The 20,399-nt window shown below is 37.2% G+C and overlaps 1 protein-coding gene across 1 annotated transcript in view; it reads left to right on the top strand.

The window, feature by feature from the left end:
* The window catches only part of LOC140440035 (facilitated trehalose transporter Tret1-like), a 33,786-nt gene extending 14,053 nt beyond the window's left edge, over positions 1–19,733 (top strand). The window contains exon 2 of the mRNA XM_072530280.1: positions 16,850–19,733. Coding sequence (XP_072386381.1) covers positions 16,850–18,183 — 1,334 coding nt within the window. The 3' untranslated portion in view covers positions 18,184–19,733. The remainder of the gene's footprint in view (positions 1–16,849) is intronic.
* The last annotated feature ends 666 nt before the right edge of the window (positions 19,734–20,399 follow it).

The raw sequence follows: 20,399 nt of genomic DNA, 5'->3' as shown, positions 1-20,399 counted from the left end.
CTTAGGAAACATTTTTTGCTTCAGTTCGATCATATTGATCATTTGTTGGCAGCCACTCTTGATATGCTCGCTTCACTGATTATATTCTTTATCTCTTGGTATGTATTCGGGTCCAAGGAGTAGATTAGGTTTTCTTGAATTTTTGGCTAACCCATAGATAAAAGAGATTTTAAGTCGTTTTTCAGTGCATCAATATTGTATTTAGGTGGATTCGTTTTCAACGGTTTTAATGATTGCTTATTATGCTTTAACTAATTTGGTGAACCTTAAACAGAAAAAATAGGAGTGGAAAAAACAGGACAATTTCGTCATCCCATGTAAAAAAGCTTTCATAGCTATATGCAAGTAATATGGCCATGTACTGTAATATGGCCAGCTAAAATATTTCCTACTAATTTTAGGTATAAACGGATACAACTCTTGATAGAATTATAGTAATACGCTTTTAGTGACGAAATTGTTAAACAGGGTGCGCCACATTTCCTGTACGTCGGACGAGTACTTTATTATTTTGCTAAGCTCGCCATTGTAGAAGCTGTTTTTTTATTTCATAATTAAAAAAAATCTTATATGGTTTTAATAGGTAAGTTTTTATTATTTTAGTTGTACATAAATGTTTCTCAGACATTAAAAATCGTGTACACGTTCTTATTTTATTATGTAATTCTCGATTTATTTCGTTTTTTTTCGTAGAAAAATATTAAAACACAGTATTGAGTAATACGGCCAGGTGAAGGTTATATGGCCATGGCCATATTTCTCTTCCTGGAGCCACATTACTCTACAATATATATTTTGATCACTGTATTGATATGATTTATTTCTTTTGTTATAGAAATTAAAAATGCTCAACTATCAGTGTAGAGGTCTCTGAGTTAAATGGACGAAACAAAAAAATTTTTCAGCAGCTTCAAGACCTGTGGAAAATGGAACCGCAGATAACACAGCTAGCCGTACATATCGGATTCCGAGGCGAATACTTCCACAATATTTAGAAGAAGGAAAGCAAGTTGGGTCGTTTCTAGGGCAAAAAGCTCTACTTACAAATACACTAAATGTAGAATTAGTTCAACGTATTATCACTCTTTCACAAATTGGTTATCCACTTACTGCAAGTGTAGTTCGTAAGTGTGTATATCGGTTTACAGAGCTCAATCAAATTCTAAATCCTTTTCAAACAAGAAAAGGGATAGCTAGTCGCTACTGGCTGCATTGTTTTATGAATTGCAATCCTTAAAGAAGGCCCAGGAAAGCACTTAACTTAAATTAGGCTACGGCACAAAAGCTAAATAAATTCATTGTAAAAGATCATTTTACTAAACTAGGAGATATTCTTGGAGAAATATACATAATTAACAAATCCGAACTAGTCTATACTGCAGATAAGAAAGGCTCAGATTAACAAGTTACCATCAGCAGAAAGTTTTGGCGGAAAAACGTACAAGAAGAGTACATGTTGTTGTAAACAAAGATGGAGAATAGCCAGAATGGGTTGACTCACTACCTCCAGGTGCTGTTGCTCAAATGACTGCAAAAAGAAGCATAAATATTATCATATTTGACGGTGCAAGATGTCACTTAGATCACACTATTGTAGAATCTGCCAGAAGATACGACATTACTCTGTATTGTGTTTCCAGTAATAGTACTCACGAGCTCCAATCAATGAAATTTGAATATTACTGAGAAAATAAAGTAATAAAATATCATTCTATCTATATAGATCGTGTTATTACACAACAAAGATTTGAGGTATACAAATAAATTAACTTATGTATCCAAATAGATTTGGATACACAAGGTAACCTGGACCTCTCCTGATGGAAGAACAAAAAGTCAGATTGATCACATCTGAATAGATTCAAGGCATGGAACAGACGTAATAAACTGCAGAAGTTATGGAAGCGCAAACATAGACTCAGATTATTGCCTAGTGATCTCAACATTGAGGGCATGAATTTCACCAGTAAAGAAAATAAAATGGATACAAAAAAATGGAATGTGCAAAAGCTGAGAGATGCGACAATTGCAGAACGGTACTCGAAAAACATCACCAACAGGCTAAGGAATTAAAATGTAAATGAAGAAGGCCAGACAGAGATATACTCCTACTGGACCAGAATAAAGGCAGACATTGAAGCAGCAGCGAAAGATAAAATAGGAACAGAAATTTGTGCCCGTAAAAATCATTGGTTTGACGATTAATGCAAGAACGCAACAAAAGAAAAAATAAAGCTTACAAAAAGATGCTTACCCGACGAACTAGAACAACTCTAGAGAATTATCAGACGAAGAGAAGAGAAAGAAAAATACCGGACTGGTTTTAGAGGAGGTAAATCTACAATTCATCAGATTGCAACCGTGAAACAAATTTTTAAAAAAACACTGAAATATGGCATTAATACTAAACGACTCTGTGAATAGAAGAGTAATGTTCAAAGCAATGAAAAAACTAGGATTACCAAATGAGTAATTAAATTTAACACAACTATCTCTTGAAAAAGTTGAATGTAGACTACGAATTTGTGGGGAATTGTCTCAATATTTTAAAACAATATACAATAAATCAGTGCAAATACTGGCCTATGCTGATGATATCAATATTGTTAGGAGAACGGAAAACGCTGTATCAACGGAAATCAGCTACAAATCAGCAAATGAAAACAAGCACGCAACCACAAATCTTACGACCACTTGTTATAGAAAACGACGTCATCGAAGCAGCGAATGAATTTGTATACCTTGGAGCGCTCCTTAACATTGAAAATAATACTACCGCAAAGATAAACCTACAGAATGATGCTTATCCGACAAACTAGAACAACTGTAGAAGTTTAACAGACAAAGATAAGAGAAAAAAGAGGATACACAAAAGAAATAAACGAAACCACTTAAATAAGGGACTTAAATATACAGAAAACCTCAACAAAGAAAAAGAATTCAGAGCATTCTATAAGAAAGTTAACATCAACCGAAAAGAATTCAAGGCAACCACAAGACAATGCAGAAGTTAAAATGGCGACCTATTAACAACAAGCCAGGCACTTAATATAAAGGAAGAAAAAGAAAACATGGAAGCCGACAGAGATGAGGTAAGGGAAACAGATGAGAGCGATGAGGAACCACCAATGATTCTTAAGTTAAAGATCTAGTTAAAAAACTAGACAGAAACATAGATAATAATATATAATCTCCCATCTGAACTGTACATAGCAGGTGGCCACGATACCATAATGGCATTACAGCAGCTTACAAAAGAATTACGCTGTTAAACGCAGTGTATAAAATATTTTTCAAAGTACTGTCACCATATAGCACCATATGCAGAACGGATAGTAGGAAAATACTAAGCTGGTTTTAGTGGTGGTAAATCGACAATTTATGAGATGCAACCTTGAAATAGATTTTAGAAAAAATACTGGAATGTGGCACTGATACTTATCACATATTTATAAACTACAAAGCAGCCTACGACTCTGTGAATAGAAGAAAAATGTTTAAAGCAATGAAAGAGCTAGGAGTACCGAATCAGTTGGTCAATTTAACAAAAATAACTCCTGAAAATACTAATTCAGGGGGAACTGTCTGAACCTTTTAAAACATATAACGAGCTGCGCCAGAGAGAACGTTTCTTCTGTATACTGTTCAATTAGGCTCTAAAAAAAGTAATACGTATGTCACAAATCGCAACCATTGGTTCAATATATAATAAATCAGTGCTAATTCTTGCATATGCTGATGATATTGTTGGGAGAAGAGAAAACGATGTACGAGAGGCGTAGGTAGCATTAAAAGAATCAGCTACAAAAATGGGTTTAATAGTAAACACCAACAAAACGAAGTATATGAAAATAAACATGTAACCACAAATCCTACGACAACTTGTTATATAAAACGAGGTCCTCAAAGCAGTGAACGAATTTGTATACCTGGGAGCGCTCTCCAACATTGAAAATAATACTACCGCAGAGATAAAACGTCGAATTTGCACGGCCTACAGATGCTATTTTGGGCTCAATCTCCTACTTAAATCCACAATTATATCAAGAAATACAAAAATAAAACTACAAAACAATTATACGCCCAGTCCTAACATATGGTTCAGAGACCTGGACTCTAACAAAACGTCATTAAAACATGTTAGAATGTTTCGAAAGAAAAGTAATAAGGCGAATGAATCTATGGAGCAGTGAATGACAATGGAAGAAGTGTGAAGAAGACGATATAACTTCAAACTTGTATGAAAAAGACGATATATAACTTCGAACTTAAGAGAATGTACCAGGAACCAGATATCGTAAAACATATTAAGATAGGACGTCTGGGGTAGATAGGACATGTAATGCGGATGGAACAAAATGACCTAGCTAGAAAAACGCTTCTTGATACACCCATTGGTCAGTGAAGAAGAGGAAGATCAAGAACAAGGTTAACTTGATAACATCGATAAAGACATGAGAAATATGTTAATACGTGCTTGGCGGAGAAAGGCGATGGATAGGGACGACTAGAGAGAAATTCTTGAGGAGGCTAGGACCCACGCAAGGTTGTAAAGCCAGAATGATGATGTTGAGATTTGGGGTAATGTTTTTTATTGTTTGCAGAAATAGCATTTTCTCCTAGTACTGTCACATACCAACATCGGAAAGATGATCAGAGACTGTAGAATTGTTAGTAACTAACGTTGGTTATAAAGCAGATAATCGTAAAAATAGCTCAAAAGAAGCCTAGGCACTGTAACAACTCTTTTACTGCAGATATTTAAGCGAAAAATCGCTTGAAAATAACTTTTCTGGACACTAATAGTAGCAACTCTGACTCATTCTTTAGGTTGCACGACTCTAGCAGCGATAAAATTATTGTCTCAGAAGACGGTCAGAGTAATTCTTCAAACATCCACAATATTTTATTCACAAATATGATCCAAATATCGGAAAATGCAGCAATCAAGAACAATAACAGAATCATAAAGAACTAGCTATCGATAGTCGAGTAGCTCAAGATTTATTTGGTAGCTGTATTAGACTCTTGTACGATCCCAATATGAGATAGATCTATTTCAGGTATGTAACCCTGTCCACAAAAGCCATGGCTATCCCCCAACCCGTACCGGGGGACGTCATGTCCCCACCCCAAGATCCCTACCAAAAACAAATAAATCCTCTCACATATCCATTCCCCAGGAGTAAACCTCACACGAAGGAAAAATCATTGGGGAAGGCAACGGGAAACCACCCCAATTAACTTTCCCTAGTATAATCACATTGAATCAAGTCAATATAAAAACGGCCCTTAGTCCCGACCACCTCTTAAGTGGGGAGAGGGTGCTAAGAATCCCCCGGTTGCCACAAATACGTAGATTTAAACATAATAAGAAGATTGGTACATGGAATGTACGAAGTTTATTCCAGGCCAGAAAAGTTAATAACGTAATTAAAGAAATGCGAAGACTCAACATTAACATACTTGGATGCAGTGAAGTTAGATGGCCCAATATTTAGGCCAGTGCAAAATAGAAAACCACACAATATACTACTGTGAAGATACTACAACAAGAAACAAAAACTATAATAGTAAATAAAGAAGTTAACAAATGTGTACTTAGTTTTATAGGAATATCAGATAGAGTTGTAGTACCCAAAATTAATGCTAAACCAGTTAACGTGAACATTATTCAAGCATATGCTCCAACTTCAGAAAGCTTAGAGTAGGAAAGAGAAATATTGTATGACCAATTGAAAGAATCCCTAAAACATACCAAAAAAGAAAAAGTAAATATCCTGCTAGGAGATTTCAACGCCAAAGTAGGCAAAGGAGGTGTTGGCAATACTGTGGGACACTTTGGACTATGAACGCGAAATGATAGAGGAGACCGCCTTGTTCAGTTCTGCCAGGAAACGGATAGTGCAATAATAAACACCTTTTTACAATTACCACCTCGAAGACTCTACACCTGAAAATCTCCAGCTGACTGTCAAAAAAAAAGATTAGAAACCAGATTGACTACATCATCATCAACAAACGATTTCAGAATTCTCTTAAAATCCACAAAAACATATCCGGGAGCAAATATTCCATCAGACCATAATCTTTTACTAGGACGTTTCAAACTCCACATGAAAAAAGTCCATAAAATAAAAGCACAAAAACGTCCGGACATCCAAAAGTTGAAAGATAAAACCACAAGAGAAGAAGTCAAAGAGGAGATCAACAACAAAATAAGTAGCATGGTAATCTCAGGTCTTAATTAAGAAAACATAAGTGTGGATGATATGTGGAATAAAATTAAAAATATCTCTAATTCAGTGGTAGATAATAAAATTAAACCAGAAAACAATATAAAGAAACAGCCATGGATGAGACAAGAAATATTAGAGCTAATGGAAGAACGAAGAAAACATAGAAATAAGAATGAGGAAAGATATAAAGAAATAAACAAAATCATTAAGAAAAATATTAAAGATGCAAAAGAATCATGGCTACAAATCAATGCATAGAAATAGAATCCCTAGAACAGAAGCATAACACTTTTAACCTACATAAAACGATCAAAAACTTAACGGGAGGAAACGGATCACGAAGTCATAACTTAATACTAGATGAGCACAACAATCTGCTCTACGAAAATGAGAGAATACTTGAGAGATGGAGGCAATACATGGAAGAATTATTCAAGGAAGAGCAACAGACAGAAGTCAGTGTTTTTGGATGTTCAGGACCAGAAATAACGCTCAGTGAAGTTACATATATAAGCTGAAATATTGAAACTATTTGAAAACAACCAACTCAAACTCCTAACGAGTCTACTAAACAAAATCTATGAAACTGCAGAATTTCCTACAGATTGGCTAGTTTCCACCTTCATCCCTCTCCCCAAAAATGCAAATGCCACAAGATGCCTTGATTACAGAATTATAAGCTTAATGAGCCATGCACTCAAAATCCTTCTTTCTCTTATTCACTCTCGCATATATAGAAAACTTGAAGAAAACATTAGCAGTGTTCAGTTTGGGTTTAGAAGCGGACTGGGAACGCAAGAGGACCTATTTTCCATACAAGTATTAATACAAAGAGCTCGAGACGTAAATTGCGAACACTACGCATGCTTTATAGACTTTGAAAGAGCAGAGTAGACAACGAAACCTCACAAGGATTAACGATAAAACATTTTATCACCGATGTTGTTCAATACTCACTCAGAAATGCTGTTCAGTGAAGCTATTGATGGTTTAAGAGAAGGTATAAAAATCGATTCTACAAACACAAAAATATACATAAGTACACATGGACTCAAGAGACAAGAAAACTAAGATCCATTATTGACTACATTATCATGAACCACAAAAGCTCCATCAAAGTGAAAGACACCAGAGTGAAAAGAGGGGCAGAGTGTGGAACAGATCACAAACTTGTGGTGGCATGGATGGAATTCCCCTATATCTGGACAAAACAAAAACATACATCGATTGTTACAACGGGAACGACAATAAACGAAAAGAGGCTCAAATTACATCTATTGCAGGAAGAATCAATAAAAGATTTATACAAAAGAAGACTAGACCAAAAACTAGAAGAATTCAGATATGACACGCTAGATGAAATGCATGAACACATAAAAACCTGCCTGATTTCAGCGGCCTTAGAAGCTCTTGGAGAAGACGACCAAAGGAACACCCATCAGAATATCAAATTAAGGGAAGACACATTGAAATGCATAAAAGAAAAGAAAAAACTACACATAAAATACTTAAACACCAAAAAACAGGAAGACTTAGACCTATATAGAGCGAAAAACAGAGAGGTAAAGAAAAGAGTAACAAATGAAAAGAACGAACGATGGGAACAAGCATGCACAGAGATAGAACGACATATCGGAGGAACGAGAAATTCAGAATCATGGCGAATATTAAAAGCACTTCAACGAAATAAGACAGAGAAAACCCAGATCGGCAAAATTAGTGAAAACGAGTGGCAAGAATACTACGTAGAACTACTTACAGAAAACCGTCCTCAATTTCAGGAAGAGAATATAGAACATGCAGGAAATGGGGCATACGACCAGATAGAAATAAGCCTGGCAGAAGTTAAGAGAGCAATCAAGACATTGAAGAACAAAAAAGCCAAAGGACCCGGAGGAATACCAAACGAACTAATTAAAAACGGAACGGAAAAGTTATTCCGCATGCTACATAGAATGTTCGAAAGAGGACTAAATGGAGAAGAAATACCTGCGGAATGGACACAAGCATACATCACATCCATACATAAGAAAGGAAACAGGAAAAAATGTGAAAACTATAGAGGAATTAGTATAATATCGTCGGTAGGTAGACTTTACGGGAAAATTATTAAAGAAAAACTAGAAACTGAAATAATAGGAAAAATTGGAGAAGACCAAGCAGGGTTCACAGTAGGCAAATCATGCCTAGATCATACGTACACATTAGAACAACTGATAGAGAAGAAAATGGCAAAAGGTAGACCGGTCCATCTGGCCTTTGTTGATCTAAAGAAAGCATATGACTCAATACCTAGAGTCAAATTATGGGAAGCAATGAATGATCTCGGAATCCGACAAACACTAATAAAAGCAGTTAAAGCACTATACAAAGAAAACAAAGTAGCTATTAAATGTGGAAATAAAGCCTACAATCCATTTAAGACGACAAAAGGACTTCTACAAGGCTGTGCTACGTCCCCTACTCTGTTTAAAATATTCTTGGAAAAGACACTCAAACCATGGAGGAGAAAGTGCGAAGGAATGGGCATACCAGTAAGAGACGAATACCTATACACCTTAAGTTTTGCCGACGATCAAGTAGTCATCGCACAAGATGAAGAAGATCTCAGCTTTATGCTCAGAAAACTAGAAGATGAATATAAAAACAACGGAATGGAAATAAACTTAGAGAAAACCGAATACCTAACAACAGAAAACAAGGATATGAGAAACCTAGAGATAGACGAGGGAAGACAAATAAATGGAACAGATAAATTCAAGTATTTAGGAACCATAATATCGAACCAGGGAACAACAGAAGAAGATATAAACAACAGACTGAGACAAACAAGAAACTGTATAAGACAACTAAACTCAGTGTTGTGGGATAAGAACATTACGATAAAGACAAAAAAGAGAATATATAATACCCTGACAAGAAGTATCCTGACATATGGGTCCGAAAACTGGACAATAAACAAGAGAAATAGAGGTAGAATAAGAGCAGTAGAAATGGAGTTCCTGAGGAGAAGCTGTAGACTTACAAAAGAGACAGAATTGAAAACGCAGAGATTAAGCGGAGAATGAGAGTGCAATCAGACATAATCGACTATATAGAGGAGAAGAGACTATCCTGGTACGGCCACGTCAGAAGAGCGGACAGAGGACGCTGGATAAACAAAATCACAGAATGGAGCCCGATTGGAAGAAGAAAGAGAGGAAGACCCCGAAGGTCATTCAGAGATGAAATCGACGAGGCTATGGAGAAAAGAACCCTGCGAGATGGAGACTGGAATGACAGGGAAAATTGGAGAAAACGGTTGAGTGAATGAAGACAGTGAAAACTGTGGAAATCCTTAGTAGTAGTAGTATAAAAATCGATGGTGAAATCATAAACAATTTAAGATATGCGGATAATACGGTTTTAATTCCTGATAATGCGGAGGATCTGCAAACATTAATAGACCGTGTAGTGGAAGCCTGTGACAGTTACGGCATGAAATTAAACTATAGAAGACCAAAATTCTTGTGGTAAGTAAAAACGATTACGAAAACGAAATACAGCACCAATTCATAGCTAATAATAAACCCTTGAAAATATTCGACAAAATAACATACCTTGCATGCAGCCCAAATAAGGAATGGGACCACTCACAGGAAATAAGATGTCGTATATAAAAGGCGAGAGCTGTCTTCAATCACCTTCGGAAGATATTATGTAATATGCACCTGAACATAAGAACCTGATATAAGAACACGAGTCTTGAGATGCTATGTATTTTCTACCCTTTTATATGGAGTCGAAGCCCGGACCTTGACGGAAGCAACATCCAAAACGATTAGAAGCCTTAGAAGTGTGGTGCTACCGCCCATGCTCAGAATTTCCTATATCCATCATGTTACAAACAACACCGTGATCCAACGTATGAATAAAGATCTGGAAATTAAGTTTATCGTGAAAATCAGAAAGACGACATACTTAGGGCATATGAACTAATTCAAATAATTTGGGCCTGTAGGACCCATCGCCGGCTCTTCGGACTTTTTCCTGTCTCCGGAATTGGAACGGGTGTTTACCATCTTCGTTTGTCGCTAGTGAAATGGGTCAGTACTGTTGCCGTTACAGAATAACCGTTACAGCGACAAGTATCTGTTACAGGTAACGGTTTCAAGGAACAGTTACAAAATAACACATCAAAAATGGAAAACAGAACAGGTAAAATAATCTAAGTATTCCTTGACTTACGGAAGGAATAACTTGGTAAACAATAAAATAAAATGGTATGATAAATGTAGTGCAAAGAATATGTTTCTAAGTGTTTCTTGACTTACGGAAGAAACAACTTAGAATGAAAAGTAAAAATGTACAAGATCAAAGAATAGAAAAATGCAGAAATATGAGTAAAAATACACAAGGTAAAAGAATGCAGAAATGTTCTTAAGTGTTTCTTGACTTACGGAAGAAACAACTTAAGAGAGGAATATAAACAAATGAAATAAGTAAATATAAAACAATATGTGAAAATATGTCTAAGTGTTTCTTGACTTACGGAAGAAACAACTTAGAACAGAAAAACAACAAGAGAATCAAATATGCAATAGAAGAATATAAATATTTACAAGTGTTTCTTGACTTACGGAAGAAACGACTTGTAATATAGAATAGAAAAAAATAAAATGCAAAAATAAGAATACAAATATTTACAAGTGTTTCTTGACTTACAGAAGAAACAACTTGTAATAGAAAATAAGAAAATAAAATGCGTAGAGATATAGAAATATAGCTAAGTGTTTCTTGACTTACGGAAGAAACGACTTAGCGTGAAAATGAAAATAACAGAGACAAGTATACGAAATATCAGAAATAAGAGTGCAAATATGGAAATACTTCTAAGTGTTCTTTTGACTTACCGGAAAAGAACGACTTAGACACACAATGAAACACAAGTGAAATATCAGAAAAATATTTATAAGAGTTCTTTAACTTACCGGAAAGAACTACTTAGACACAAATACAAGAAATATAAACAATCAAAAATAATCAAATAAAATAGTAAATAAATCAATACATAAACAATAGTAATATTCTAACCTGAAAAGGTCTGAATATACGACAAATGCTAAAATAAAAAGGTACACAGAAAATCAGAAATAAAACAATAGCTCAAGTTGATACAATAAAGCACCGACTAGGTCTACAGTAAGAAGAGGCAAGCTCGACTGACTGATGAGAGAAATTCCATCTGCTTTTATATAAAACAAATCCTTTGTTTTGCGTAGCAAAAGTGGCATTTCCCTGCATCGAGTCAATTAGAAATTCGGATTTGCCCAAACTTGGAAATTCCAAGTATTTCTCCGAATTTCTAAATGCGTCCGGCACGGCTGTCAGCTTCTGCCTGACACGCCCCCGGAGACATCCCCCCCCTCTGAAAGACCTAACGGTGCTAAAAAAAATTTATTAATAAAAAAAAAATCAAACATTACAATAATACAAAAAGTCCTTAACCTAAAAAAAAGAAATACAATACAAAGAAATACAATTCAAACTTACGCTAGCGACTAAGATATGTTACACTTAACTATTATAATATCCAGATGGCCCAGGTGGTCCAGGTGGTCCCGGTGGTCCAGGTGGTCCAGGTGTTTCGGCCAGGCTACTTAATTCACCCGGCTGGGGCCTTACGACGTTTCAGAACACGTAGAGTTACTCGATTCACCCTGGTGTCTGTAACGTTTCGTAACAGGGCCCCGTTATCCTCAGCTGTTCTGGCAGGGCTACTTAATTCACCCTGAGGAAGGTCTTACGACGTCGTGAAGATATAAGGTTACTCAGTTCACCTTGATATCTACACGTGTCGTAATAAACCTTAATCCTGCTCTGGAGGTTCGTCCCTAGGTTGAGGAGCAGTGCGGATGTCATCTACATGGATGGTTCTATTCACGTCCAGGTCGCGGTGTATCTCATAGGTATGATCGCCTAGCACCTTCAGGATCGTGTGTGGTCCCGTCCATGTCGGTCCGAAGTTCCCTCGGACGTGGTTCCTCACCATGACCTGCTCTCCTTCGATGAACCTCCTGGCGGGTGGAGCGTTAGGGTTGTCAGGAAACATGTTCCTCGCATATACAGTGGCCTTTTGAACCGCTCTGGCAACCCTTTCGTCTCGTCTGGCTGCGGTGTTTGCCAGACGATGCTCACGCTGTGTTTCTTCTGCGCGCCGTGGCAGATAGCCTAGCAGAAGTTCAGCGGGTGTTTCCTGGGTGGCCTCGTTCCTCCGTGTCCTTAGGCTGAACATGATGTCAGCCAGGTAGGATTCCCATTTCGGATCATTTGCAGTTTTGCATCGGGCGCGGAGTCCCTTTTTGAGTTCCTGAGCTCGGCGTTCAACCGGGTTGGCCCTCTGGTGGAAGATAGGGCTAAATTCGGCTTTGATGTTGTGCCGTCTCAAGAATCTCTCCCATGCATCTGTCCGAAATTGGGCTGCGTTGTCCGTGATGAGGGTGGTAGGTTTCCCCCAGCGGCCGCAGATTTCCTCCTGGAGGAACTGGATGATGTCCCGGCTTTTTGTAGATTGGACGCATCGATATTCCACCCAGTTGCTCAAGCAATCTGTCGCCAAGAGGATGTAGCGGTTGCGTGTTCCTCTGGCTGGTGGATATGGTCCCAAAATGTCGAAGGACACTCTTTCCCAGGGGTTGGCGGGTTCCCTGGGCATCACAGGAGCTGCTGGTTGTCGTGGAGCAGCTTTGGTCCTCAAGCAGATCAGGCAGGACTTGACGTAGGCGCGAACATCCTTTGATAATGTGGGCCAGTAATAGATATTTTTAATGGCCCGGATGGTCTCGTCTTGTCCTGGGTGGTTGGCCTCGTCTTGTCCTGGGTGGTTGGCCTCCTCTGAGTCGTGATAGACCTTCATCACGTCCTTCCGGAGGGATGGGGGTACTATCAGCGTCCTGTGGTCTGGTCCAGCGTTGTAGTAAGCGGCGTTATCGACTAGTGTGAATTCACGGAGAAGGTTTTCTTCGACTTCGTTCCGTGGTCCACGTCCGGAGATCTCTAGGTAGCGTCTCCGAAACCGCTGCATACCGTGGTGTGTCTGGTGGCTTCTCCGGATTTTATCCTGGAGTGGTAGGTCAACCAGATCATCTAGGATGGGGTTGGTGTCTTCATCCTCGTCGACGTCCTCCATCATACATAGTAGAGGAAAGGACTCGTCTTCCTCCACGTCCGTTGTAGGCCAGCTAAGTCGCACTACTTCCTCGTCTTGGTCAGCTTCTTCTTCTCTCTCCGTGGTTGGGTTCCTGGACAAGTGGTCAGGGAGTTCGTTCTCCTTCCCTGGGATATGTACCACGGTGAAGTTGAACTCCTGAAGTAGCAAGGCCCATCGGGATAGTTTGGCCTTGTCTTCCTTGAACCGATGGAGCCACAGGAGAGCCTGACTGTCGGTGTACAGCGTGAAGTGCTGATCCTGGAGGAAGTGCTTGTACCTCTTGAGTGCCCAAACTAATGCGAGGCACTCTTTCTCGTTAATATGGTAACGGGTTTCTGCTGGTTTTAACTTCGTGGAGGCATATGCGATGACTCTCTTGTCGTCTTGGGTTCCTTGGAACAGGACTGCGCCCATGCCGACATCGGAGGCATCCGTCTGGAGGCAGAAGGGTTTGGACGCGTCTGGTCGGTGGAGTAGGAGATCTCCCTCGATTTCGATCTTGAGACGTTGGAAGGAGTCTTCTGCGGCGTCGTTCCAGTGCATCCGTCTCTTATTACCCTTGGTGAGGTCCGTCAAGGGTGTTATGATGTCCGAAGATCGAGGGATGAAATCCCTTAACCAGTTGGCTGTCCCGATGAAGCTTCGCAGTTGCTTCATCGTCCGTGGAGTGTCGAAGCCTTTGATTTTCTCCACATGCTTCTCCAGAGGTTGGGTGTTGGCAGAGGTGATTTTGTGTCCTAGGTACTCCAGTTCGTCTGCTGCGAATTTACACTTTTTTAGGGATGCCCATAGTCCGTGTGTCCGAAGTCTCTCTAGAACCAGGCGGAGGTGGTTCTGGTGTTGGGTCCAGTCTTCTGAATAGATGATAATATCATCCATGTATACCTTGATGAAAACATCGATGTATCCTGCAAAGACTGAAGTCACGAGCTTCTGGAACACAGCTGGTCCGTTCTTGAGGCCGAAGGGCATCACCGTAAATTCGTATGAGGACCCTTCAGGCCAGGGGGTGCCATCCTTCTTGGTTACAATAACCACCGGGCTATTGTAAGGAGATTTGCTGGGGCGGATGACTCCTGCGGCTAGCATCTCTCTCACCTCCTTGGCCATTATCTGCTTCTTCTCCGTAGAATATTTATAGGGCTTAACGTTGATAGGCGTGGCGTCGGTCACTTCGATTTTCATCTCGGTGGCCTTGGTGGTCGGCTGACGTAGACGGTCGTCGAAAACGTCATCGTACTCTTGAACCAACTTTTCAACTTGTTGAAAAGCGAAGGATGGAGCTTGATGGGGTTCCAGCCGCTGCGTCCTGGATTGCCTTTTTGCTGGGTTCTTCCAGTAAATGGTGGTTCTGCAGGTGGTACCGACGTGTAGACATTTACGTGGTATGTCTACATTGGCCTCTTCCTGTTCCAACCAAGGCATCCCTAACACAACGTCGTGGTTCAAGTCCTCCATAACCACGCAGTTGACGGTTGAATCCAGAGTCTCGATGTTAATCTTGACTTCAGCAGTCCCTAGGGTGCGGGACGTGCTGCCCGTGCACGCCAGCTGAACCAATCCTGATCCTCGTTGCAGGTCCCGCCTCTGGATCAATCTCTGGTGAATGAAGTTCCCAGATGCACCGGTGTCGACTAAGATCTTCACACGTTATCCGTTGATCCTTCCATGGAGTTGGGGGAGGCCTGTCGTCGAGGGTCGTGTCTGAATCGGGTTCAGTTGGGGCACCATCTTCACAACAGGGTTTAGTTGGCGCCCCTGTTGGCGTTTCCCTGGTTCTGAGGTAGTGGAGGTGGCTTCATATATGAAATCCTGGGCTAAGAAACAACTTAGAACAGAAAAACAACAAGAGAATCAAATATGCAATAGAAGAATATAAATATTTACAAGTGTTTCTTGACTTACGGAAGAAACGACTTGTAATATAGAATAGAAAAAAATAAAATGCAAAAATAAGAATACAAATATTTACAAGTGTTTCTTGACTTACAGAAGAAACAACTTGTAATAGAAAATAAGAAAATAAAATGCGTAGAGATATAGAAATATAACTAAGTGTTTCTTGACTTACGGAAGAAACGACTTAGCGTGAAAATGAAAATAACAGAGACAAGTATACGAAATATCAGAAATAAGAGTGCAAATATGGAAATACTTCTAAGTGTTCTTTTGACTTACCGGAAAAGAACGACTTAGACACACAATGAAACACAAGTGAAATATCAGAAAAATATTTATAAGAGTTCTTTAACTTACCGGAAAGAACTACTTAGACACAAATACAAGAAATAGAAACAATCAAAAATAATCAAATAAAATAGTAAATAAATCAATACATAAACAATAGTAATATTCTAACCTGAAAAGGTCTGAATATACGACAAATGCTAAAATAAAAAGGTACACAGAGAATCAGAAATAAAACAATAGCTCAAGTTGATACAATAAAGCACCGACTAGGTCTACATTAAGAAGAGGCAAGCTCGACTGACTGATGAGAGAAATTCCATCTGCTTTTATATAAAACAAATCCTTTGTTTTACGTAGCAAAAGTGGCATTTCCCTGCATCGAGTCAATTAGAAATTCGGATTTGCCCAAACTTGGAAATTCCAAGTATTTCTCCGAATTTCTAAATGCGTCCGGCACGGCTGTCAGCTTCTGCCTGACACGCCCCCGGAGACAATTAAACTGGTTACGCCACTACACTGCCTTAAGTCAGATTTGAATGTACAACCGCAACGAATTTCAATAAAACGAGTAAGATGTGCTTTTTTCGCAAAAAACGACTTTAAGTAAAAAATTGGGCACACTAAGTGTAAATTTGGCCTATGTTGTGAACACTGTTCGACAATTTCAGGTAGTTGTGTGCAGAAAAATATACACTACTTTGAGAGACTAGCTAATATATTTTTTATTCATAGACGGTAATATTATGGTTATTTAATAGATTAAAAAACAAATAATGACGACTGTTTTTTTTAAGCCAAGTTGTTTGTTTGTTTGTTTGGGTTTATATGACTGCGGACACTTTAAGCCAAGTTTAATTATATCATACTTTTTAATTCTATAAGGTTCAATAGACTTCAGTATCTTTTATTTTATGTAGAATTATATCAAACTTACTACAATATGGAATCTGTTTGTTTTTCTTTATTACCTTGGGTCATGTCCTTTATATATAGAAGTAACAAATCACCTTTAATTTCAATTCATATGTACTACGTAAAACTCTTTCTTAATAGTATTATTATTAGCAATACTATTTCTAGTAAGCTTAATATCAAAGAAATTTATGCTGTAAAAAATATCTTGAATCTACAACTTACCATATGCTTTCTTAAAATATAATAGAATATTGATGCAAATTTATTGCGCTTCAAAATTTTCATACCTACTAATATATGTATTTTTTTATTACAGTAAATATCGTGATAGTTTGTCTTGGCAGTATGATGGTGTACACCTCTCCAGTAATCCTAAAATTACAATCAAACAACACCGTGGTAAATCCCATAGGAAGGCCAATAACAGTATGGGAATTTTCACTTTTTATCGCAACATATCCATTGGGTTTAGTTACAGGCTCAATATTAATCGCAAAAGTACCAGATATTATTGGAAGGAAAAGAACCTTAATCAGTATAGCATCTTGTACCCTAATCTCTTTTATTGGTTTGTTCCTGGCACGAGACATTTACTCTTTATTTATTTTTAAGTTTACTGTTTCACTAAGCTTAGGTGGTGGACCAATTTTGATTCCTACGTATACAGCAGAGATTGCTGAAGACCACAATAGAGGCCGTTTAGGATTTTTTATGACTCTGGCAATGACAGTTGGTCAGCTATATGGAACTGTTATTGGCGCTTTTACTTCTGTTAATGTTTTTTCTTTACTTTGTGGATTACCTGCACTCTTATGTCTTATTTGTTGCTTTTGGTTGCCTGAATCACCAGAGTATTTGTTAACTAAGGGAAGAAAAAGGGAGGCTATTGTAGTATTATCTAAACTAGGAAAAACAAAAAATATTTCGGATATTGAAAATGAGCTGTTCGAGACACAGAATATGCTGCAAATCAATATTTCCACAAAAAATAGTTTTTTTAAACGTTTAAGAGATGATAAGGCTATTAAAAGAGGATTTTACCTTGCAGCATCAATTATGATAATTGAAGATTCGATAGGAATCAGTATAATAACGGGTCTTCTTGGTCCACTTTTAAATAAATCTGTTGTAGGATTAAGTGGAGATATTCTTGCGATAATACTCATAATTATCAAATTTGTTGCTGTTATTATAGCTACATCTATTGTAGAGCGAGTAGGACGCAGAATTTTGATTTTAATGGCAACGTTTATGGCTGGTCTTTCAATGCTCTTTTTGGGACTATATTTTTATTTTGAACAAAACAATTATAACATACCTAACGTTTTTAAATTTGTACCGTTACTTTGTGTCAGCTGCTACTTTATAGTGTTTGCTATCGGTCTTACTTCGGTACCTTATATTTTAATTGCTGAATTACTTCCCAGTGACATAAGATCTGTAGGAAGTAGCATTTGTCAATTATTTGGGGAGATTTGTATGATTTCTACAACTTTTTTATATCCTGTTGCTGCCAAATATTTTGGAGTACATTACTGTATGTTTTTCTTTAGTTTTGTTGGTTTCAGTGGTTTTAGTTATTTATATTTCTCATTACCAGAAACAAAAGGAAAGAGTTTTCTCGAAATAAGAAAAATTTTAAGCGATTAAATGTTATATCCCAATATTGTTATAATCCGCTTTTAATTTCTAAATTCACCATTCCATTATGTTTTTAAAAATTGAAAGTATATAATACTATTACTCACGCCCGAAAGTTGGACTGTTCTGTAAATACCTCTGACTAAATACGTCACTAAGTAGTATTGCAAAGTGCTGTATATGTGCAATTGTAACAAAATGGATAATGTAAGTTTTTTATAATTACATTAGCAACTAACTATTATATATTACTTTAAGATTAATTTTAAAAACTTTTTGCAATTACTGAAGCTACGCCAATGGCCTTATCAAAAAATCTCTCTTTTGCACCTCGCTGGAACGGATGATAGGTCCCTACTTGGTCCTTTATGAAAATGTAACGGTAGTTTAGATTTTATATTTTTACATACCTAATTTGTTGATATCTTTTAGCTCTTTTATTTCTTAAAAGAAGTACCGAAACAAGCAGATTACTCGATGGCAGCTTTGTTAGAGGTTTAAGATCAATCGTCATTTTTTGGGAACAAAGAACATTTAGGAGCCTTTTTTATAGCGCCAGGAAGATAGTAATAAAATTTGTTAACCTTCTTACAAATAGCTTTAATTCACAAAGAACCTTTCCCTCAATATGATGCAGTTATTTGACTTTTTGCTCCCCTTTTTAAAAAGTACCGTTATGTTTATGTGTTTACGCTGAAAATGAAAATAAGTCGGTTCTTGTTAAGAGGAATTCTTTAAGTGGGGTTCTTGAGTCTGTTTTAGGGGATAATTTGTACAATTTGAAAAGAGAGGATCACTTTTCGTTGGGTAGTCTAAGATATTGGACTGACTTTTGTTTGTGTAGTCTAAGAGTTTAGACGTATTTCTTTCTGTAGGAATTTATCTATAAGTGGGTATATACACTTCCATTGTATCTCAATTAGTTTGATCTAACACTTGAGTAGATCAAATATATAGTATAAATTAACTTCAGTGTTTGGTACTAAAGTTGAGTACAGTTTAAATTTAGTGCAATTTAAGAGGCAACATTATCTAGAGTTACTGTAACTGGTCTTGCTATTAATTAATATTAATTATCTCCAATTATCTCCAAAGTAGAGTAATCTACTGGATGGCTATTTTCGACAACATTTTCCTGATCAGTGGTTAAAGCTAAATACCGATGCAATCAATTCCTCTAAGCAACAACGATTTCATCAATTGCACATTTCAGAATTTTCATTAACTTTCATATCTTTTCATTAACAAATATTAATTAATCACAAACATTGATTATTTAAATAAAAGCTATGCGAGTAGCTTCTTGTGAACCAAGCGTGGGTTTGTCCTTCTTTAATTTTTAGTAAAACTGATTTTTATAATCTTGTCTCTCTACTTCTGCAATTTTATTGTTAATTAATTTAGTATTATTTTGTACTTGCTATAAATTATTACTTTTAAAGCAAATTTTTTTAAGTCTAAAACATTAAGGAGAGATATTTATATGATCTACTCTTTTGGAATTTTTTTAAAACATCAAGTTCTTCTTAATGTTATATTTTATTTATATATACATGATTTTTTACATGTTACGGTAGATTTATTTGTATTTCTTGTTTTTGGAATTTACCCGCCTGGTGATTCAGTTATTGAATATATTTTGTTTTGTTTACCTACTGAATTTTATTTATCTACTCCTAATAAGTTTCCTGATAATAGAGTATCTCTGAATATTTGCTAATAAAAATATTTAACCATCACGATATCTTCGACCAGAAGAAAGATCAGGCTGTATATTATGTTTGTAGGTAAGTAGGTGGGCGAATTCCACCGAACATATTATTTTATTATTTGTGTACGTAGTTTGTAGACCACATTTATTTAATAATTTACTGTTATTATCTTTTCTTGTATTTGCTCTCAGAACCTAATTATCTCTCCCTATCTCTTTTCGTTTCTATGGTTTTTAATTTTCCCCTTTGTGACCAAAAAAAGTTAAATGGCACCCTTTTTGTTATCCTCTCTTATCTTTGGTAATTTTACCTATCTCTCTTGTTATTTATTTTACTGTCTTTCTTATCTTTATTATTCCTTCTGTTGGATCCATTCCTAGTTCCAAATGCTAGTTTCGAACCCCCGACTCGCTCTCCTACAACCACCTAGATGCCGTTCGCAGTGTCTCTATCGGTGACCTTTCTAGCACCATCCAAAAGAGGTTTCCGAGGTTACAATATTACGAATGGACA

The sequence above is a fragment of the Diabrotica undecimpunctata genome, chromosome 1, assembly GCF_040954645.1.
Source record: "Diabrotica undecimpunctata isolate CICGRU chromosome 1, icDiaUnde3, whole genome shotgun sequence".
NCBI classification, from domain to species: Eukaryota; Metazoa; Arthropoda; class Insecta; order Coleoptera; family Chrysomelidae; genus Diabrotica; species Diabrotica undecimpunctata.
The sequence above is the reverse complement of the archived record's forward strand: the minus strand, read 5'-3'. Positions and strand labels throughout refer to the sequence as shown.